Raw genomic sequence first — 23,783 nt, 5'->3', positions numbered from 1 at the left:
AGCTTTCAGTTTTTCTCCATTGAGAATGATATTTGCGGTGGGTTTTTCATAGATGGCTTTGATAATATTGAGGTATGTGCCCTCTATCCCTACACTTTGAAGAGTTTTGATCAGGAAGGGATGCTGTACTTTGTCAAATTTTCAACATCTATTGAGAGTATCATATGGTTCTTGTTCTATCTTTTATTAATGTGTTGTATCACATTGATGGATTTGCGGATGTTGAACCAACCTTGCAGCCCTGGAATAAATCCCACTTGGTCGTGGTGAATAATTCTTTTAATGTACTGTTGAATCCTATTGGCTAGTATTTTGGTGAGAATTTTCGCATCTGTGTTCATCAAGGATATTGGTCTTTAATTCTCTTTTTTGATGGTATCCTTGTTTGGTTTTGGGATCAAGGTGGTGCTGGCCTCATAGAATGAGTTTGGAAGTTTTCCTTCCATTTCTATTTTTTGGAACAGTTTCAGGAGAATAGGAATTAGTTCTTCTTTAAATGTTTGGTAGAATTCCCTTGGGAAGCTGTCTGGCCTGAGCTTTTGTTTGGAGATTTTTGATGACTGTTTCAATCTCCTTACTGGTTATGGGTCTGTTCAGGTTTTCTATTTCTTCCTGGTTCAGTTGTGGTAGTTTATATGTCTCTAGAATGCATCCATTTCTTCCAGATTTTCAAATTTATTGGTGTAGAGTTGCTCATAGTATGTTCTTATAATTGTTTGTATTTCTTTGGTGTTAGTTGTGATCTCTCCTCTTTCATTCATGATTTTATGTATTTGTGTCCTTTCTCTTTTCTTTTTGATAATCTGGCCAGAGGTTTATCAATCTTATTAATTCTTTCAAAGAACCAGCTCCTAGTTTCGTTGATATGTTCTATTTTTTTTTTTTTTTGTTTCTATTTCATTGATTTCTGCTCTGATCTTTATGATTTCTCTTCTCCTGCTGGGTTTAGGCTTTCTTTCTTGTTCTTTGTCCAGCTCCTTTAGGTGTCGGGTTAGGTTGTGTATTTGAGACCTTTCTTGTTTCTTGAGAAAGGCTTGTACTGCTATATATTTTCCTCTCAGGCCTGCCTTTGCTGTGTCCCACAGATTTTGAACTGTTGTGTTTTCATTATCATTTGTTTCCATGATTTTTTTCAGTTCTTCTTTAATTTCCTGGTTGACTCATTCATTCTTTAGAAGTATTCTGTAGGATTCTGTCTCCGTGTATTTGTGTTCTTCCCAAATTTCCTCTTGTGATTGAGTTCTAGCTTCAGAGCATTGTGGTCTGAAAATATGCAGGGAATGATCCCAATCTTTTGATACCGGTTGGGACCTGATTTATGACCCAGGATGTGGTCTATTCTGGAGAATGTTCCATGTGCACTGGAGAAGAATGTGTATTCTGTTGCTTTGGGATGGAATGTTCTGAATATATCTGTGATGTCCATCTGGTCCAGTGTGTCATTGAAGGCCTTTATTTCCTTGATGATCTTTTGCTTGGTTGATCTGTCCATTTCAGTGAGGGGAGTGTTATAGTCCCCTACTATTATTGTATTATTGTTGATGTGTTTCTTTGATTTTGTTATTAATTGGTTTATATAGTTGGCTGCTCCCACGTTAGGGGCATAGATATTTAAAATTGTTAGATCTTCTTGTTGGACCGACCCTTTGAGTATGATGTAGTGTCCTTCCTCATCTCTTATTATAGTCTTTGGCTTAAAATCTAATTGATCTGATATAAGGATTGCCACCCCAGCTTTCTTCTGATGTCCATTAGCTTGGGAAATTGTTTTCCACCCCCTCACTTTAAATCTGGAGGTGTCTTTGGGTCTAAAATGAGTTTCTTGTAGGCAGCATATTGATGGGTTTTGTTTTTTTATCCATTCTGATACCCTGTGTCTTTTGATTGGGGCATTTAGCCCATTAACATTCAGGGTAACTATTGAGAGATATGAATTTAGTGCCATTGTATTGCCTGTAAGGTGACTGTTACTGTGTATTGTCTCTGTTCCTTTTTGATCTACTACTTTTAGGCTCTCTCTTTGCTTAGAGGACCCCTTTCAATATTTCCTGTAGAGCTGGTTTGGTGTTTGCAAATTCTTTCAGCTTTTGTTTGTCCTGGAAGCTTTTTATCTCTCCTTCTATTTTCAATGATAGTCTAGCTGGATATAGTATTCTTGGCTGCATATTTTTCTCGTTTAGTGCTCTGAATATATCATGCCAGTTCTTTCTGGCCTGCCAGGTCTCTGTGGGTAAGTCTGCTGCCAATCTAATATTATTACCATTGCATGTTACAGACTTCTTTTCCCGGGCTGCTTTCAGGATTTTCTCTTTGTCGCTAAGACTTGTAAATTTTACTATTAGGTGACGGGGTGTGGACCTATTCTTGTTGATTTTGAGGGGGGTTCTCTGCACCTCCTGGATTTTGATGCTTGTTCCCTATGCCATATTAGGGAAACTTTCTCCAATAATTGTCTCCAATATACCTTCTGCTCCCCTCTCTCTTTCTTCTTCTTCTGGAGTCCCAATTATTCTAATATTGTTTCGTCTTATGGTGTCGCTTATCTCTCGAATTCTCCCCTTGTGGTCCAGTAGCTGTTTGTCCCTCTTTTGCTCAGCTTTTATTCTCTGTCATTTGGTCTTCTATATCACTAATTCTTTCTTCTGTCTCATTTATCCTAGCAGTAAGAGCCTCCATTTTTTATTGCACCTCATTAATAGCTTTTTTGATTTCAACTTGGTTAGATTTTAGTTCTTTTATTTCTCCAGAAAGGGCTTTTATCTCTCCAGAGAGGGTTTCTCTAGTATCTTCCATGCCTTTTTTGAGCCCGGCTAGAACCTTGAGAATCGTCATTCTGAACTCTAGATCTGACATACTACCAATGTCTGTATTGATTAGGTCCCTAGCCTTTGGTACTGCCTCTTGTTCTTTTTTTTGAGGTGAGTTTTTCCGCCTTGTCATTTTGTCCAGATAAGAGTATATGAAGGAGCAAATAAAATACTAAAAGGGTGGCAAAGACCCCCAGAAAATGTGCTTTAACCAAATCAGAAAAGACCCCAAATCGTTGGGGGGAGAAAGGGGATAAAAATAAGTTCAGAAAAAAAAAAATTAAAAAAAGAAAACAAATAAAGAGAAAATATAAAAATGAAAAAAATATATATATTAGATAAAGTAGTTAAAAAACGTTAAAAAAGAAAAGGGTAAAGGTTAAAAAAATTTAGCAGAAGAAAAAAAAATAAAATTAAAAAAAAAATTAAATTAACCGCAAGACTAAAGGATCATGGGGAGTAAGCCATGAGTTCCATGCTTTGCTTTCTCCTCCTCTAGAATTCTGCCGCTCTCCTTTGTAGGTGAACGTGGTCTTGGCTGGATTTTTTGTTGATCTTCTGGGGGAGGGGCCTGTTGTAGTGATTCTCAAGTGTCTTTGCCCGAGGTGGAATTGCACCGCCCTTACCAGGGTCGGGCTAAGTAATCTGTTCGGGTTCGCTTTTGGGAGCTTTTGTCCCCTGAATGCTTTCCGTAGAGTTCCGGAGGACAGGAATGAAAATGGCGGCCTCCCAGTCTCTGGCCTGGAGGAGCCGAGAGCTCGGGGCCCCACTCCTCAGTGCACCCTCAGAGAAAAGAGCCCAATCACTCCTGTCTCCCTGGCCTCTGGCCGAGCTCTGAGCTCACCCAGCCTGAGACCGGTTCAAGGTAACCCTGAGCTGAGAGCACACTCCTCAGCTCTGTCTCTGTAGCCGGCTTCCCTGGTCTAATACCTGCGAGGTCTGTGACACTCAGACACCCCCTATCCTTCCGTGACCCCGTGGGACCTGGGGCCACACTGACCATCTGTGGGCTTCACCTCAGGTTAGCCTCTGGAGCGATGTCCCTCCATGGAGCAGACTTTTAAAAGTCCTGATTTAGTGCTCTTTTGCTCTGCCCCTTGTCGGGAGCCGGCCCCTCCCCCCGCAGTCTATCTTCCCGTCGCTTTGGATTCACTTCTCCGCCGGTTCTACCTTTCAGAAAGTGGTCGATTTTCTGTTTCTAGAATTGCTGTTCTTCTTCTCTTCGATCTCCTGTTGGATTTGTAGGTGTTCGCAATGGATTGGTAAGCTATCTAGCTGATCTCCTGCTACCTGATGTAGTCTCAGCCTGCTACTTCTCCGCCATTTTGACTCCTCCCCCCTATTTTTAACTTCTTGAGGAAGCTCCATACTGTTTTCCAGAGTGGCTGCACCAGTTTGCATTCCCACCAAGAGTGTAAGAGGGTTCCCCTTCCTCCCACATCCTCAGCAACATCTGTCTGTTCCTGACTTGCTAATTTTAGCCATTCTGACTGATGTGAGGTGGTATCTCATTGTGGTTTGGATTTGGATTTTCCTGATGCCGAGCGATATGGAGCATTTTTTCATGTATCTGTTGGCCATTTGTATGTCTTTTTTGGAAAAATGGCTGTTCATGTCTTCTGCCCATTTCTTGATTAGATTATTTGTTCTTTAGGTGTTGGGTCTGATAAGTTCTTTATAGATTTTGTGATGCAAGCCCTTTATCTGATAAGACATTGGAAATATCTTCTCCCATATTGTTGGTTGTCCTTTGGTTTTGTCAGCTGTTTCCTTTGCTGTGCAAAAGCTTTTGATCTTGATGAAGTCCCAGTGGTTAATTTTTCCCTTTGTTTCTCTTGCCTTTGGGGAAGTGTCTAGCAAGAAGTTGCTGTGGCTGAGGTCACAGAAGTAGCTGCCTGTGTTTATGATTTTGATGGATTCCTGTATCACATTCAGGTCTTTCATCCATTTTGATTCTATTTTTGTGTATGTTGTAAGGCTATATGGTCCACTTTCAGTCTTTTGCATGTGGCTGTCTAATTTTCCCAGCACCAATTGTTGAAGAGACTATCTTTTTTCCATTGGATATTCTTTCCTGCTTTATTCAAGATAAGCTGACCATAGTGTTGAGGGTCCATTTGTGGGTTCTCTGTTCTGTTCCATTGATCTGTGTGTCTGTGTTGTGCCAGTACTGTACTTTCTTGATGATAAGAACTTTGTAATAGAGCTTGAGGTCCAGGATTGTGATGCCACCAGCTTTGGTTTTCTTTTTCTTTTTTTTTTTTTTTTTTTTTTTTTTTTTTTTTTTTTAACTTTTTTTTTTTTTTTTAATTTTTTATTTTAATAAACATATAATGTATTTTTATCCCCAGGGGTACAGGTCTGTGAATCATCTGGTTTACACATTTCACAGCACTCATCATAGCCCATACCCTCCCCAATGTCCATTTCCCCACCACCCTCTCCCGTCCCCCTTCCCCCCCGCAACCCTCAGTCTGTTTCTTGAGATTGAGTCTTTTATGGTTTGTCTCCCTCCCAATCCCATCTTTTCATTTTTTCTTTTCCTACCTCTCCCCAAACCCCCCCACCTTGCATCTCCCCTTCCTCATATCAAAGAGATCATATGATAGTTATATTTCTCCGATTGACTTATTTCGCTAAGCATGATACCCTCTAGTTCCATCCACGTCGTCGCAAATGGCAAGATTTCATGTCTTTTGATGGCTGCATAGTATTCCATTGTGTATATATACCACATCTTCTTTATCCATTCATCTGTTGATGGACATCTAGGCGCTTTCCACAGTTTGGCTATTGTGGACATTGCTGCTATAAACATTCGGGTGCACGTGCCCCTTCGGAGCACCACGTTTGTATCTTTAGGATATATACCCAGGAGTGCAATTGCTGGGTCGTAGGGTAGCTCTATTTTCAGTTTTTTGAGGAACCTCCACACTGTTTTCCAGAGTGGTTGCACCAGCTTGCATTCCCACCAACAGTGTAGGAGGGTTCCCCTCTCTCCGCATCCTCGCCAGCATCTGTCATTTCTTGACTTGTTAATTTTAGCCATTCTGACTGGTGTGAGGTGGTATCTCATTGTGGTTTTGATTTGTATTTCCCTGATGCCGAGTGATGTGGAGCATTTTTTCATGTGTCTGTTGGCCATATGGATGTCTTCCTTGCAGAAATGTCTGTTCATGTCCTCTGCCCATTTCTTGACTGGATTATTTGTTCTTTGGGTATTGAGTTTGATAAGCTCTTTATAGATTTTGGATACGAGCCCTTTATCTGATATGTCGTTTGCAAATATCTTCTCCCATTCTGTCAGTTGTCTTTTGGTTTTGTTTACTGTTTCCTTTGCTGTGCAAAAGCTTTTGATCTTGATGAAATCCCAATAGTTCATTTTTGCCCTTGCTTCTGTTGCCTTTGGCGATGTTCCTAGGAAGAAGTTGCTGCGGTTGAGGTCAAAGAGGTTGCTGCCTGCATTGTCCTCAAGGATTTTGATAGATTCCTTTCGCACATTGAGGTCCTTCATCCACTTTGAGTCTATTTTCGTGTGTGGTGTAAGGAAATAGTCCAATTTCATTTTTCTGCATGTGGCCGTCCAATTTTCCCAGCACCATTTGTTGAAGAGGCTGTCTTTTTTCCATTGGATATTCTTTCCTGCTTTATTCAAGATAAGCTGACCATAGTGTTGAGGGTCCATTTGTGGGTTCTCTGTTCTGTTCCATTGATCTGTGTGTCTGTGTTGTGCCAGTACTGTACTTTCTTGATGATAAGAACTTTGTAATAGAGCTTGAGGTCCAGGATTGTGATGCCACCAGCTTTGGTTTTCTTTTTCAATATTCCTTTGGCTATTTGGTGTCTTTTCTGGTTCCACACAAATTTGAGGATTATTGTTCCTTCTCTGTGAAAATAGTTGATTGTATATTGGTGGGGATTGCATTGAATGTGTAGATTGATTGAGGTAGCATAGACATTTTAATAATATTTGTTCTTGCAGTCCATGAGCATAGAATGTTTTCCCATTTCTTTTTGTCTGCCTCAGTTTCTTTCATGAGTGTTCTATAGTTTCTAGAGTATAGATCCTTTGCCTCTTGGGTTAGACTTATTCCTAGGTATCTTAGGTGTTTTGGTGCAATTGTAAATGGAATTGACTCCTTCATTTCTTTTTCTTCTGTCTCATTGTTTGTGTATAGAGATGCAGTTGATTTCTGTGTATTGATATTATAGCCTGCCACTTTGCTGAATTCTTGTATGAGTTATAGCAATTTTGGGATGGAATCTTTTGGGTTTTCCACATAGAGTATCTTCTTTGCCAATTTGGATGCCTTTTATTTCTTTTTGTTGTCTGACTGGTGAGGCTAGGACTTCTAGTACTGTGTTAAACAACAGTAGTCACAGTAGACATCCCTGCCGTGTTCCTGACCTTAGAGGAAAAGCTCTCAGTTTTTCCCCACTGAGAATGATATTCACTGTGGGCTTTTCATATGTGGCTTTTATGATGTTGAGATATGTTCCCTCTATCCCTACACTGTGAAGAGTTAATCAAGGAAGGATGCTGTACTTTATCAAATGCTTTTTCTGCATCTATCAAGAGGATCATATGGTTCTTGTCCTTCCTTTTATTAATGTAGTGTATCAGTCACATTGATTGATTTGCAGAGGTTGAACCACCCTTGCACCCAGGAATAAATCCCAGTTGGTCGTGGTGTATAATCCTTTTAATGTACTGTTGGAGTCTGTTGGCTATGGTCTTTCAATTTTACCTTTGGATCCTACTGGCTAGTATCTTGGTGAGAATTTTGGTGTCCATGTTCATCATATTGGTCTGTAATTCTCCTTTTTGGTGGGGTCTTTGTCTGCTTTTGGGATCAAGGTAATGCAGGCTTCATAGAAAGGGTTTGGAAGTTTTCCGTCCATTTCTATTTTTTGAAACATCTTCAGAAGACCAGGTATTAATTCTTACTTAAATATTTGATAGAATTCCCCTGGAAGTCATCTGGCCCTGGGCTCTTGTTTCTTGGGAGATTTTTGATTACTGCTTCAATTTCCTTGCTGGTTATGGGTCTGTTCAGGTTTTCCATTTCTTCCTGGTTCAGTTTTGATAGTTTATAGGTCTCTAGGAATGCTTCCATTTCTTCCAGATTTCCTCATTTGTTAGGATATAGTTGCTCATAATATGTTCTTAAAACTATTTCTATGGTGTTGGTCATGATCTCTCTTCTTTCATTCATGATTTTATTAATTTGGGTCCTTTCTCATTTCTTTTTGATAAGTCTGGCCAGGGGTTTATCAGTCTTATTAATTCTTTCAAAGAACCAGCTCCTAGTTTCGTTGATTTGTTCTACTGTTCTTTGGTTTCTATTTCATTGATTTCTGCTCTGATCTTTTATTAAATTTCTCTTCTCCAGCTGGGGTTAAGGTCAGGTTGAGTATTTGAAACCTTTCTTATTTCTTGAGAAAGGCTCATATTGCTATATCCTTCCCTCTTAGGACCCCCTTTGCTGCAGCCCAAAGGTTTTGAACAGCTGTGTTTTCGTTTTCATTTGTTTCCATGAATTTTTAAAATTCTTCTTTAATTTCTTGGTTGACCCATTCATTCTTTAGTATGATGCTCTTTAGCCTCCATGTATTTGAGTTCTTTCCAACTTTCCTCTTGTGGTTGAGTTCTAGTTTCAAAACACTGTGGTCTGAAAATATGCGGGGGGGGAGGCGCCTGGGTGGCTCAGTGGGTTAAGCCTCTGCCTTCTGCTCAGGTCTTGATCTCAGGGTCCTGGGATTGAACCCTGCATCGGGCTCTCCATTCTGCGGGGAGCCTGCTTCCCCCTCTCTCTCTGCCTTCAGCTCTGCCTGCTTGTGATCTCTCTCTCTCTGTCAAATAAATAAATAAAATCTTTAAAAAAAAAAGAAAGAAAATATGCAGGGAATGATCCCCATCTTTTGGTACCAGTTGAGACCTGATTAGAGACCCAGGATGTGATCTCTTCGGGAGAATGTTCCATTTGCACTGGAGAAGAATGTGTATTCTGTTGCTTTAGGATGGAATGCTCTGAATATATCTGTGAAGTCCATCCAGTCCAGTGTGTCATTCAAAGCCCTTGTTTCCCTGTTGATCCTCTGCTTCGATGATCTGTCCATTTCAGTTCCTGGGGTGTTAAAGTCCCCTACTATTATTGATGTGTTTCTTTGATTTAGTTATTAATTGGCTCATATTTTTGGTTGCTCCCATGTTAGGGGCATAAATATTTACAACTATTAGATCTTCTTGTTGGATAGACACTTTAATTATGATATAGTATCCTTCCTTATCCCGTATTACAGTCTTTGGTTTAAAATGTAATTTGTCTGATGATATAAGAATTGTTAACCCAGCTTTCTTTTGATGTCCATTAACATGATTAATGGTTTTCCACCCCCTCACTTTCAATCTGGAGGTGTTTTTCAGTCCAAAATGAGTCTCTTGCAGACAGTGTATGGATGGGTCTTGCTTTTTTATCCAATCTGATACCCTGTGTCTTTTGGGGGCATTTGGCCCATTTACATTCAGAGTGACTATTGAAAGACATGAACTCAGTGCCATTATATTACCTGTAAAGTCGCTGTTTCTGTATATATTGTCTCTATTCCTTTCTGGCCTATGTTACTTTCTGGCTCTTTCTTTCTTTTTAATATTTCTTCCGGGGCTGGTTTAGTGATCACAAATTCTTTTAGTTTCTGTTTGTCCTGGAAGCATTTTTATCCTTTCTTCAATTTTGAATGAGAGCCTTGCTGGATAAAGTATTTTTGGCTGCATATTTTTCGCATTTAGCACCCAGAATATATCATGTCAGTCCTTTCTGGCCTGCCAGGTCTCTGTGGGTAGGTCTTCTGCCAGTCTGATGTTTCTATCCTCATAGGTTATGGACCTCTTGTACCAAACTGCTTTCAGGAATTTCTCCCTGTGTCTGAGATTAGCAAGTTTCACTATTATATGTCGAGGTGTTGACCTATTTTACCTGATTTTGAGAGGTGTTCTCTGTGCATCCTGGACTTGAATGCCTGTTTCCTTTCCCAGATTAGGGAATTTTTCTGCTATAATTTGCTCCAGTATACCTTCTGCCCTTCTCCCTTTTCTTTACTGGGATCCCAGTTCTAACATTGTTTTGGTTTATGGTATCACTTATCTCTCCAATTCTCCCCTTTATAGCCAGTTGTTGTTTATCTCTTTTTTTCTCAGCTCCTTTATTCTCCATCATTTTATCTTCTGTATCACTAATTCACTCTTTTGCCTCACTTATTGTAACAGTTAGAGCCTCCATTTTTTTTTTAAGATTTTATTTGTTTATTAGACAGACAGAGATTACTAGTAGGCAGAGAGGTAGGCAGAGAGAGGGAGGAGGAAGCAGGCTCCCTGCTGAGCAGAGAGCCCGATGTGGGGCTCGATCCCAGGACCCTGGGATCATGACCTGAGCCGAAGGCAAAGGCTTTACCCACTGAGCCACCCAGGCGCCCTAGAGCCTCCATTTTTTTTGCATTTTATTAATAGCCTTTTTTTAATCTAGTTCTTTTATTTCTCCAGTATAGGCGTCTATAATGTCTTCTATGCTTTTTACAAGCCTAGCTAGTGTTTTTATAATCATTATTCTGAATTCTAGTTCCGACCTTTTATTCATGTCCATACTAATTAGGTCTCTGGCCTTCATTACTGCCTCTTGTTATCTTTTTTGAGGTGAGTTTTTTTGTCTTGTCGTTTTGTCCAGAGAAGAATAGATGAACAAGAGAACAAAATACTAAAGTGGCAACAATGACCCCAGATAATTATACACTAAAAAATCAGAGGAGATGTGAAACCAGAAAAAATAAAAATTAAGAAAAAGGGAGTGAGAGAATATAATCAGACAGGTGAACAGAACAGAGCAATACATTGGATCCTGTGTGTATTTTTGTCTGTTTGTTAGAAAACTTGATTCCAAAATTGTAAGGAAAGAAAAACTTAAACATGTTCAAAAATAAAATTAAATACAACAAAGTTTAGAATGTTACTGTAAAAAATGATAATTAAAAGACAAAAAAAGGGAATATCAACAGACAGGTGAACAGAACAGAGCAATACACTACCATCCTGAGTGTATTTTGGTCTGTTTGTTAGAAGAAACTGCATCCTAAAATTGTAAAGAAAGAAAAACTTTTATATATATATAATAATAAAATTAAATGCAATGAAAGTCTAGAATGTAAGTGTAAACATGAAAATTAAAAAAGATTTTTAAAAAGAGTTGATAATAAGAAATTGGTTGAAAAAAGAGCAGAAAAATTAAAATTGAAAGCCTAAGAATTGTGGCAAAAGACCATAAATTTTATATACTGTTTTCCCTTAGTGCTGGAGTTTTGCAATTCTGTATAATAGCTAAACTTGGTCTTGGCTGGATGTTCTTGCTGATCTTCTGGGAAAGGGTCTGTTCTGATTCTCAAGTATCTTTGCCCCCCAATCACAACTGCATTGCCCTTGTCAGGGGGCCATGCTAAATACAGTGGTCCAGTTTGCTCTGTGTGGTTTTGTTCCCTGAAAACTTTCTGGAGTACTTTAGAGGATGAGAATGAAAATGGCAACTTCCCGATCTCTGGCCCCACAGTCAAAGGTCAGGGCCCACTCCTCAGTGCACCCTCACAGATAAGCAGTCAATTACATCTATCTCCCTGGTCTCCATATGTACTTCTATGCTCACTCAGCTTGGACCAAGTGTTTCTATCTTAGGCATGCAACTCATTTGGAGTCTCCAAACCCTGAGCCTCCTGTGGCGCATACTTGCGCCACTGCTCCACCGGGGGAGAAAGTAGGGTTAGTTCTGCCACTTGGTGGACCCCTGCTTGGAGTGCAGTTGCCAAACTGTTTGGTAGTTCGTGATTTATGGCAACACTGAGAGCCACACCTGGGCTTTCTGATTGCAGTCCGCTTCCCCATTCCAAACACTAGGAGCTCTGTCACCCCTAGGCATCCCCGGTCTTTCTGTGACCCTGAGGATCCTAAGACCATACTGTCTCACCTAGGTTTCTGCTCTCTTTCAGCACCTGAGTGTGCCTTTCAGGCAGGGCCATCCCTTACTGATTTTGTGCTCGGCTGCTGTATCAGTTTCTGATGTTGGCTTAGGGAGGCTCCCTCCCCCTGGGGTTTACCTCCCATATATGTAGCTTTGGATTCATTTCTCCACACCTCCTACCTTGCAGAAAGTGGTCACTTTTCTATTTGTAGAGTTGCAGCTATTCTTTCCTTAGATCTCTGGATGAGTTCGCAGGTATTCAGAATGATTTGATAGCTACTGGTTGAATTCCTGTAGCCAGACAAAACTAAGGTCTCCTGTTTCTCTCCTATCTTGGACTGTCTCCACCAATATTCTCTTAGATTCACATTCTTGAATTTTATGTAGATTAAGTTGCCTTCATAAAACATTTATCCATACCTGTTGAATCTATTCACTGCAAAAATATGGGATATTTAATGTATATTTATTTAACCTAATATAAAACATCTATATTGAGTGTTTTATCTGTCCTTCCTTACTGCCAATAAGTATTTATGGTGATGATGATGATGGTGGTGGTGGTGGTGATGGTGACAGAGATGTTGGGATGGGGGAGGAAGAAAGTAGTAGTACTTTTTTGAAGGAATACCAGAAATACTAACTTTAATCATGAAATGTTTGATAGGATTAGACTTAGTAAAGAATGAGTTTGGGGTGGCACACCGTTCTTCAGGTTTATCTGAGAATGGACTCTTTGTCTCATCACAGAAATCAGTGAGTGAAAATAATTGATTAATTTCAGTCCTTATATACACAAGGCAAATTGGTGCAGAAGTTGCTTTGTAAGCTACTCTAAGTGGTAGGGAAGTCCACGCTGAGAAAGAGATAGTTGAAACAAGACTAGAAAATTATGAAAACATTCTCTTTACTTTCCCTTTTTTAGTCTTCTACAAAATCAGGCACAGAAATTTAGTCTTTGAGGGGGAAAATGATATAGGAACAAAAAACTTCAGAGTTGGAATAATCATAGAAAATTACATTTTAAAACTATTTTTTATATTTTCCATCAACAATCTATTTTCTAAAATACTTATTTTCTAGAAAATAACTTCTAGATTATTAAACATTTCTGATCATTTTTGCCAAAAGGACTCATAAATTTTTTAAAGTACTATTCTTCAAACTGCAGATTGCAGTCTTTTGGTAGATTTTAAAATCAATAAAGTGGATAGCTACCACACTTATTTTTTAAAAGGGTTTTTTTTTAAAATAAATGATTTATTTTGGCATCATTTTAAATTAAAGAAGAGTTGTAAACATAGTACAGAGTTTCCATATGACCCTCACTTAGTTTTCCCAGTTGTTAACATCTTGTGTTACTAGAGTCTGACTGTCACTAATATTGGAACATTACTACTAAATTCCAGACTTTTTGGATTTCTCTTGTTTTTCTATTAATGTTCTCTTTCTGTTCCAGAATCTAATCAATATAGGTACCACATTGCATTTAGTTGTCATATCTCCTCGTCTCCCCTGGTCTGGGACAGTTTCTTAGTCTTTTCTTTGTTTTCATGACTGTGACAGTCTGGAAGAGTATTGGCCAGGTAGAATCCTATAAGAATATCCCCCAGTCTGTGTTTATCTAAAATTTACTCATGATTAGACTGGTTTTAAAGGTCTTTGGACAGAAGAGCACAGGGTAGATGGTCCTCTCATCACATCATATAACAAAGGTATATGGCATTTACATGACATTCCTGGGGATGGGAACCTTCATCATTTGGTTAAAGTAGAATTTGCCAGGTTTCTCTGTGCAGTTACTATTCTTAGGACAAGAATCAACAAATTTGGCACACAGCCTAGGAGGTAGGATTAAGCTCCATCTCCTGTAGATGGGGTTAGTTATCTATATATATTATTTAGAGTTCTTTTGTAAGAAATATTTGTCCCTTCTTGGGGAGCTTGGGTGGCTGAGTTGGTTGAGCATCAGACTTGATTTCTGCTCCAGTCATGGTCTTGGAGTCATGTAATCGAGCCCCATGCTGGGCTCTGAGCTCAGTGGGGCGTCTCCTTCTCTCTCTTTCTCCTTTTGCCCTTCCCCCTGCTCGTGCTCTTGCACTCTCCCTCTCTTTCTCTAGAATAAATAAATCTTTAAAAAAATTGTCCCTTCTCTTCCCTTTATTTATTTATTCAATCATTTATAATACTTTTGTGTATATTCATTTTGTACTTTGGGGTATAACCCATTCTCTGTTCTTTCTGAGCACTTCCTTTTTGGTATTATAAAACACACTCCAGGATCCTCTTGTATCTCCCCTACCCCAGCCCTGAAATCAGCCATTTCTCCAGGAAGCCATGTCTCCTCATGGAGAATGGTATTTAGAAACCAAGCTCTGGATGTTGGGTATGCTTGCTGGGTGTCTTTGCTTCTGGATCCTATTAGTGGACAGAGCTAGATAATTTAATATATGTATGTGTACTAAGTCATAAACATATCTGTCATTGTTCCTGGTCTATCATTTTGTATATTTATTAAATTTATAGTGATGTTTAAGACTGTAATCCAGTATGTGATAGGAGTTTAATATAGCAGCTTAACCTCCAAGCTTGGTTGGCTAAGTAAACATAGTGAGAAAATTTCAAAAATACAGAATGGCTAGATAATGAAATGTTAACACAAGCTGGTAGTTTTCAGTGGATAATTCTACTTTATTTATCAACTATTTCTAAGTAATTGAGAGGTCAGCATAGTTTTTTTAATTTACTTTTTGATGTTATGAATGTCTTCACTATTGCAGCTTTGCATATTTAAACATGCATGTTTAACTTATTGACACTTATTTTCTTTGTTTCATTCATAAATTGAACACTGTACTCTCTTTTGACAAACTAATATAAGAGAAGCCAGGCAGCTTTTCAGTTTTCTCATTTGCAAGTGGTAACAATAATTTTTACCCCATGAGATTTTAGTGAAGAATAAATAGATGTACGTATTTGAAAGTACCTTGTAAATTCTACATGCTAACTTAAGTTAGAGAATATATATGTTAGATTGCCATCATTTAGCAAGAACTGGTTAAATACATTTACTTTGGTTTAATTTTCAATATGTATCACAATGAGAGACATTTGAGTTGATTCTTTATTCCAGTTTTATAAATTGTTTCACAAAAAGAATCTCTTATTCCTTAACTAAGCTCACATTTTTGAGCTCTTACTTTGTGTTAGGCACAAAACAAATATTAGGCAGCTCATATCCAAGGAAGATCTAATAATCTAATTCCTAACTTAGCAGCCTATTTAACTTTTAGCTGTAATAGAAACTAGGCAGGAGTCCAGTTTAATGGCCTCCTAGAAGCCTTTTTAATATTTGTTTTGCATTGTAATGAATCTGTGTTGCATTTCCTGTCACCCTAGGTGGCTTACTATTTAGAGGTCTTTGTCAGCCTTGGCAGGGAACTTTTGTGACCCATGTGACTCCTTACCCTCACCAGGAAAGGAAACTCCAGGAGAGCAGTGGTATTGCCTTTTGGGATCCAAGCTGTTCCCATCTAGGTGCTTAGGGAAGATTTAGTGAACAAAGAAATGAAGGCAGGAGTTGGGCCAAGCCTCTGACAATTATAGCTTAAATCCTCATTTTCAGAAATAGAGGGAGCCTATCAAGTGCTGCAGGAAGCACGGGTAGGTCTTTCTTTTCAGGGCTAGAGACACTGTCCCCCATCCCTTTCCTCTTCTTGGTCACTCCCCCAGAGCCCTAACAGGAAACTCACTAAGCCCCCTGCCCATTATGTTAACTTCCTAGGTACCACAGAAGTAGAGTATTAATGAACTAATTAGATAACTGAATTCCCTGAAAGTCATTGTAAAATTAGTGTTGGAGACTGTGGAAATACCCTTTATATTGGGAAGTGTATTAATACCATATTTCTCTGTATAATTTTTATTTTAGGCTGAGGGAAAGATAACATTGATTGATTACCTAACATATGTAATGTACAATGCTGGGTACTTTACAGTGTATAACTTCACTTAATTAGAAGGAACAGACATCATCTGCATCATACAGATGATGAAATCAAGGTCAAACTGCCAGTAAACAACAAAGCTGGTCTTTGAATCTTGGTTTAGCTGACTTCAAAGACTGTGGTCTTTCTACTATGTGAACATTCTAAGGTAAAGCTAACTCATTTACTCTCCTAATAAGGGCCTTTGCATCAGAATATCTTGAAAGAGTACACTGACCTAGGGCCTTTACATCAGAATATCTTGAGAGAGTACACTGACCTTTACTAAATTTTTTAGTAGAGGAGATTGAAATAACAGATATTAAAGTTTTGTAATATCGTGTGATGTAAGGTGCCAAATTTCTTGTAGAGGGAGTTAAATGTAAGCTCTGATGCTCTCCACATTAAAACACATTTACCTAAATTTGTCTTCTGTCTATAGGAAAAGAGAAAGGAATCCCATGGATATATTTGACATGGCTAGGCATCGGCTACAAGCTCCTGTCAGAAGACAGTCGCCTAAGGGCTTAGATGTTACTACTTTTCAGAATATTCATGACTTCAATGAGCTGAAAGGTAGAGGTGAGTAGAATGCTGCTCTTTTAGATACAGCCTGTGTTCTAACCATATTCAAGTACTTATTTGTATCCTTTTTCTAAAGTAAAGTTTCATTTAGGATACCTATTTTAAATAATGATGAATAAAATTTCTATATATTTGAGTTCTTCACTTTACCAATCTAGTAGGTGAAACTTTAGTTTGTCTAACTCTTTTCTTTTGCAGAGCATACAGCTTTTAAAGCCTCTCCGGAGTCGATTAGATCAGGTAGACTAATGGGAAGAGTAGCACTTGTCATTAATGGAACGGGGACAAGGCAAGCTGAGCTTAGGAAAGAGACTGAGAAGGAACAGTCAGAGTGACTGGAGAATGTGGTATCCCAAAATCTAAGGGAAGAGAATATGTCAAGGAGAAGGGATCATGTAAGAGGAATAGTGCAAAGCATCCTTTGGATCAGAGGTCACCGGTGACCTCAGTTAGATCTTTTTCAGTGGAATTAGGGCATTAGAAGCCCATTAACATGGGAATGAGGATTGACTAGGAGGCAGAGTGTTGGAGGTAGTAAGCATAAGACAACCCCTGGAGAAGGTAGGCTTGGCTGGAAACGGGAGGAACTTAGGGTCCAGAGCTGGGGGAACAGGGTAGAATGCTAATGTGAAGGGCTGTGACAGGGTAAGAGGTGTGTGTAGGGTATGGGAGAGAGAAGGAATGAGGAGAACAGGGTCCCTGAGTAACTCAGGCAGGAGCAAATGGAGAATATTTGAAGGAAGAGAGTCGAGAAGATTTGATGTAGCACTTAGAAGGAGCAGAGAAAGCTTAGTAGAGAAATAGGATTACCAGGAGACACAGGGGCCTGGGAGACTGAAAATGTATAGAGGAACCAAAATGTGTGTTATATGTGATTTTCCTTTTGGACCATGTAATAGAGCAGGTGTTGGAGTCAAAGTGGCAAATTGTTGGATATGTGGTCATATGATCTATACCAGATGAACTAGAACTGAACTTTTCTTCTTTTTGCTTTTTAAATGAGTATCTATTACAGAAAGTTTTGAAGACACAGAAGACTAGAGAGGAAAATCACCTTGCTCAAACCACCTAAATATAAGCACCATTCATATTTCTAGTCTTCTTTCTGAGCCTGTTTAAAACAAAAACAAGATAAAACTGTTACTTAATTTTCTCTCTTGTTTTTCATTTAGATTTGCAAGTGTCATCAGTTATATTTACTGTTGTCTTTTAATGCTAGGATTTATTGATAATTTACTATATGCCAGGCAGTGTATTAAACCAGTAGGTCTCAGAGTTTGGTCAGGGGACCTGCGCAGTCAGAACTGTTTTCATTATAAGCCAAGACATTATTTGTCTTTTTCATGCTTATTCTCACATGTGATATGATAATTTTGATAACTTTTGATCATACAGCTTTTTACATATTTAGGATCATTTCTTTAAATTATATTCCAACAGTATAATTAGTAGATCAAAGGGAATAATAGTTTCAAGGCTTTTTAGATGTATGAACTACATTTTTGTTCTCAAGATTTAAAAGTTAAGTTTTAACATTTTCATTCTGCTCATCTCATATTCTTGAACTTGTGGCATAGATGAATTCTTAGATTGTCATTCCTCTACTAATGACCTCTCTCCTAAAGTTCCAGCCAGTCTGCATTTATCTTGCTTTTTGCATATTTACAAGGGTGAAAATATTAATTGGCTTGATAACATTATGTTTTCATTTTTTCAGTATATTTTAGGGACTGGCTGTGATTAGTGTCTAATTGCTCCCTGAGTTGTAGCCGTGTGACTGACTGCTTGGCTATACGTGTACATAGTTGCCCAGCTGTGTGCTCTGGGGGGCATCTTGGGGAGTGGGGAAGTACAGATGGAGAATGCATAATAAGCTACTGCTTGTTCTGGGGTGGGGTGGGTGGGTTCCTTTTAATGTTGCTAAGTTTGTGAAAAGGCATTTACTTATAGAATGTTAATTTTGTGTTCTTGAGTTTTATGATAATTTTAATACCTTTTGACTTTGGTGATACTTTATTATTGTTCCTCGATTTTGAAATTAGGTTCCTCATATGTTTACTGAAGTTTTATAAAATCTCCTTTGGAAACAAGATTGAATTTAGCTATATATTTTTTGTACTAGATTCAGAAACACGGGTTGACCTGAAGTTCATGTACCCAGATCCTCCAAGAGATCACCACACCTTAGAGATCCAGCAGCAAGCCCTGCTAAGAGAGCAGCAGAAGAAACTGAGTAGAATGAAGATGCAGGAAGGTGCTGAAGGTAAAATATCGTCATTCCTGTCTGAAAGAATAGCGGTGGGTTGTTTGTTGTTGTTGTTGTTGTTGGCTTTTTTTCTCTCTGGTGTTGATTGCAGTCCCAGGCAGCTTCCCACTGGTAGCTCCATGCTCACATGGCCCTTTCGGCAGATAGTCCCAGAAAAGGACAGGACCCTGAGAGGGCTCTGATGGGTGTGGCTAAGGCACGTTATGGGTGAGAGGGGTCCAGGGAGATTGGAGTACCTCAGCTAGACCATGTGACATCTGCAGCAGGAAGTAGGAACCAAGGGAAGGAGTGCTGGGCAAACACTCCAGTGCCCTGTGGGGCATTTCTTTGCCATGTGTGTCTGACAGGTTTTGGCAGGGCATAAAATCTGTTCAGCGATACTGAGCTATGAATGTGTGTTTGTATAATCAGCCAATCAACAGATGCTCCCTGAGTGCCTGTGGTGAGCACAGGTACTGATGCATATCCAGGGGATGTGGTGATGAATGAAATACGCTCTTGCTGTCAAGGAGCTTATACTTTGTTGGAGGAGTTAGAGGCTAAATAAGCCTAAGCATGCTGAGTGCTATAAAGGAGAGAAATCTAGGGTCCCATGGGAGTATGGAACTGGGAGTAGGGGAGCACCTGACAGCAGAGTGGGGGTAGCTGCCTCACAGAGCAGAGCATCTTGTGGGCCCCACTGGCCTAGAGTCCTGCAGGCCATTGAGGGTGGCCATGGAAAATAAGTCCTAGAACATAACAATCTGGTAATAAGAATAAGACATTCTCATTCTCAGGCCTCAGGATCTGAGGAAACTTTTTTGACCATGAGACATAATCACAGGAATAAGTTGTGCACCATTTTTGGGCCCAGATCAAGACTTTGATAAAGATTGATATAGGGAGGGCGCCTGGGTGGCTCAGTTGGTTGAGCGACTGCCTTCGGCTCAGGTCATGATCCCGGACTTCCAGGATCGAGTCCCACATTGGGCTCCCAACTCTTTGGGGAGTCTGCTTCTCCCTCTGATCTTCTCCTCTCTCATGCTCTCTCTCACTCATTCTCTCTCAAATAAAAAAAAAAAAAAAAAAAAGATATAGGGAAAGTCTTTCGTCTATCTTGTACAGAACTTTTCACGATGGTCTCATCACCCTCTGACAGCATAGTAACCCACATTCTATGGCATGTCATCAGAGAAGAGAAACTAGTACATTTTTAACCTTTACAAGCATTTTGGTGGAATATTTCCTTAGGAGACCCCACTGATCTGATGTGGTGCGATCTTGGCATATTTGGCTGGTTAACTGAAAAGTAGTCCCCAGGTGGATAGATGCAGGTGCATTTGGGCACCGAGGGTATCCATCTTCCACAGCAACCACCGACCAACTTCCAGTAAACACTATGATGACTAAGTTCATAAGAATGTGGTTTAAATATGGTAAAACAGTCACAAACATGGTATAATATATTCTAAGAAGGAGTATAGGCTATCATTCATTGGTACCCTATTTATTCCCAAAGGCAGTCTCTAAAGGACAAAATGCACTATTGGATGCACATAGGAGAACTGGTCAAATCAAAGAGGGGCCTTTGGTTGGGGCACCTGTGTGGCTCAGTGGGTTAACCCTCTGCCTTTGGCTCAGGTCATGATCTCAGGGTCCTGGGATCGAGCCCCACATCGGGCTCCCTGCTCAACAGGGAGCTTGTTTCCCCCTTTCTCTGTCTCTGCCTGCCTCTCTGCCTACTTGTGATCTCTGTCTGTCAAATAAATCAATAAAATCTTAAAAAAAAAAAAGGGGGGGGGGGCTTTTGGGATACCTCCTCCAGAATCTCTGTGGAACTAGGTGCCTGGAGCTGAAAAATTCCATGTGAGGGACCCGTGTTTAAGTCCACTCAGCAACTTTCTACCCAGATTGTGGAAATATGAGTGAAGCTTGAAGAATCCTGCATTATTTTCTTTTTCTGCAGACTTCAGTTTTACGTTCACAATGATTTTTACTTTTGTCTATTCAACTAGAATGGATGCTGAAATAGTTATAGATATATTTATATATATAATTATAAATTAATAAGTAATAGCTTAACATTCTAAAATGTGATAGTTGAAAAAGAATTTACAGTAGAGAGCTAGTCACAAAGGATATTGTAAAAGCTTTTATTTTTAAATGTTTTTTCTCCATTAACTACAGCTGACTTGGATGCCATCCCAAGTGCTAAAGTACGGGACCGCAGAATGGTAAGAAACCAGTTACGATTTTCCAAGCTAGTTTTTGGGGGATAAGAAATTTTTAGGAATATGGTAAGTGAGTAATCCAATTTTGAATATTGAGTTAAAAAAGAATTTAACTCTTGTCTCATCCATGTAGTGGGTATTTAGAGATGTATTAGTGGAATATGTAGAGAGAAAGCGTATTGTTATACAAAGTATATTGTGGTTACAAGACTTCAGAGCTAGGCTGTTCAGGTTGGTCTGTTTTTAGCCGTGTAACTTCAGGCAAGGTATTTAATCTAACTTAGTTTTAAACATGGTAAGTTTTGAGATGCCTGTTAGACAAACAGTTGGAACTGGCGAGTAGCAGGTAAGGGAGTTCAGGGGAAAATACTGAGGTTGGAAATAAATTTAACCTTCATACACACGAGTAACAGTAACAATATTATCGCATTTTTCAGATTATAAAGGTAAGGCTCAGCTCAGCTGTTTTAGTAGCCCAGGGTTACCAGTTGATAGCTGTTGGTGCTTCATTTGAAGTGATAATGATATTGCTAATAGCTACCAGTTAGAGAGTGACCACCCTATCTGTGCTAGGTACTTGACATTTATTTCTCTCAAGTATACAAGATATGCGTTCTTTGTGTGACGTAAGAGGAAACGGCGGGCCTGTGATCATGCAGTGGTAAGCTGCACAGCCCAGGCTTGAAACCAAGGTGGTCTTGAAAGCTCCTCCTTGTCCCCATACCATCCTCATTCCTGAAATCTCTGCAGGTTGGTAGGTTTCTCTGTATGTGGCAGCCACATTTCTCAGTGAAAAGATACTGAAATTTAACAACTGGGTTTTGGTTAAAATCCCGGATTAGTAACACCATATTTTGCTGAGTAGTAACTCAGTAGAAACAGCTTATCATGGCTGTTACCAAGAAGCTAATAAATTTTGGGGTCCTCATTTCCCTAGAAACTGGATTGTATAGCAAACACAAATGAAAAGTGGGGCAGGTTGTCATTGGAGAAGATAGAACTTACCTGGACTTGGATCACTTTTCAGATACATGAAGGACTCTGATAAGCAAGAGAGGCTGGGTGGTATGCAGTGTTAGGAACACCTGCTTCAGACCATTTGGTAAATATTAGAAGCTGTTCATGCCAAAAAGCAAAAGTAGAATCAGTAGGTGTTAAATTAAAAAGGAAAGTTAAATGCAATATAGGGAAGAATTCAGTGATAATACTGTGAATTCTGATAATGCTGTGTATTAGTGGAATGTATTTAGAAATTAACGGATAGCTCTTCAGTGGAGTGCTCTAGCACATCCTAGAAATCTGCTGGGGAAGTGGTGGTGTGTGACTTTAGGCTTCTTCCAACATATAAGGAGATAGTATTCTCTGTGTGTAATCTGTTAATCTCTTATTTGAGAGCTCATTATAAACACAATCCTAGTGGTATTTCCCCCCTACTCCTGTGTTCCCTCTGTATCTGTGCTATACCTTTGTGACAACTGCTGTCACATAGGGCTGTCATTGTCTGAGGGCATAGCCCTCTCTCTCCCCCATGAAATTACGATCCACTCCACAGCAGAAACTCTTACTCATCTTTGTTCTGGCATGGAGGAAATAATAGGAAGTACACTGTACAAATGTACTGGAAGAATGAATAAATCTTGGCTATAGTTTAAAGACTTAATTTTTATTTATTTATTTTTTAAGATATTACTTATTTGTCAGATCGAGAGAGAGAATAAGTTGATGGAGGTGGCAGGCAGAGGGAGATGCAGACTCCCTGCTGAGCAAGGAGCCCCATGTGGGATGCAGTCACAGGACCCTGGGATGATGACCTGAGCCAAAGGCAGATGCTTAATCAACTAAGCCACCCAGGCGTCCCAGTTTAAAGACTTTTAATGTTTAATTGGGTTCATTGCTTCATACTGTTTTCATCGCAGTATTGTGACCCTTAATAAAATGGGTCTTTCTTTATTGGGCACTGGAATGTGGTGTAGGAGGCAAGCAGCCAGTCCTACCTTTCTCCATTCATTTTCTTTTTTTCTTTTGTTGGAATTGTTTTTTTTTCCCCATGATTCTTTTTTTTTTTTTTTAATTTTAATAAACATATAATGTATTTTTATCCCCAGGGGTACAGGTCTGTGAATCGCCAGGTTTACACATTTCACAGCACTCATCATAGCACATACCCTCCCCAATGTCCATTTCCCCACCACCCTCTCCCGTCCCCCCTCCCCCCAGCAACCCTCAGTCTGTTTTTTGAGATTGAGTCTTTTATGGTTTGTTTCCCTCCCAATCCCATCTTTTCATTTTTTCTTTTCCTACCTCCCCCCAACCCCCCCACATTGCATCTCCACTTCCTCATATCAAACAGATCATATGATAGTTGTCTTTCTCTAAGCATGATAACCTCTAGTTCCATCCATGTCTTCGCAAATGGCAAGATTTCATGTCTTTTGATGGCTGCATAGTATTCCATTGTGTATATATACCACCTCTTCTTTATCCATTCATCTGTTGATAGACATCTAGGCTCTTTCCACAGTTTGGCTATTGTGGACATTGCTGCTATAAACATTCGGGTGCACGTGCCCCTTCGGAGCACCACTTTTGTATCTTTAGGATATATACCCAGTAGTGCAATTGCTGTGTCACAGGGTAGCTCTATTTTCAGTTTTTTGAGGAACCTCCACACTGTTTTCCAGAGTGGTTGCACTAGCTTGCATTCCCACCAACAGTGTAGGAGGGTTCCCCTCTCTCCGCATCCTCGCCAGCATCTGTCATTTCTTGACTTGTTAATTTTAGCCATTCTGACTGGTGTGAGGTGGTATCTCATTGTGGTTTTGATTTGTATTTCCCTGATGCCGAGTGATGTGGAGCATTTTTTCATGTGTCTGTTGGCCATCTGGATGTCTTCTTTGCAGAAATGTCTGTTCATGTCCTCTGCCCATTTC

The 23,783-nt window shown here is 39.5% G+C and overlaps 1 protein-coding gene across 1 annotated transcript in view; it reads left to right on the top strand.

The window, feature by feature from the left end:
• CSPP1 (centrosome and spindle pole associated protein 1) overlaps positions 1–23,783 on the top strand; it is a 174,568-nt gene that overhangs the window by 132,862 nt on the left and 17,923 nt on the right. Inside the window, exons 25-27 of the mRNA XM_080801138.1 lie at positions 16,235–16,374; positions 18,500–18,640; positions 20,810–20,856. Of these exons, the coding sequence (XP_080657264.1) occupies positions 16,235–16,374; positions 18,500–18,640; positions 20,810–20,856 (328 nt within the window). The remainder of the gene's footprint in view (positions 1–16,234; positions 16,375–18,499; positions 18,641–20,809; positions 20,857–23,783) is intronic.

Source organism: Martes martes (assembly GCF_963455335.1).
Source record: "Martes martes genome assembly, chromosome: 4".
NCBI lineage: Eukaryota > Metazoa > Chordata > Mammalia > Carnivora > Mustelidae > Martes > Martes martes.
Note: the sequence above shows the minus strand (reverse complement) of the source record. Positions and strands in the feature narration are given on the sequence as shown.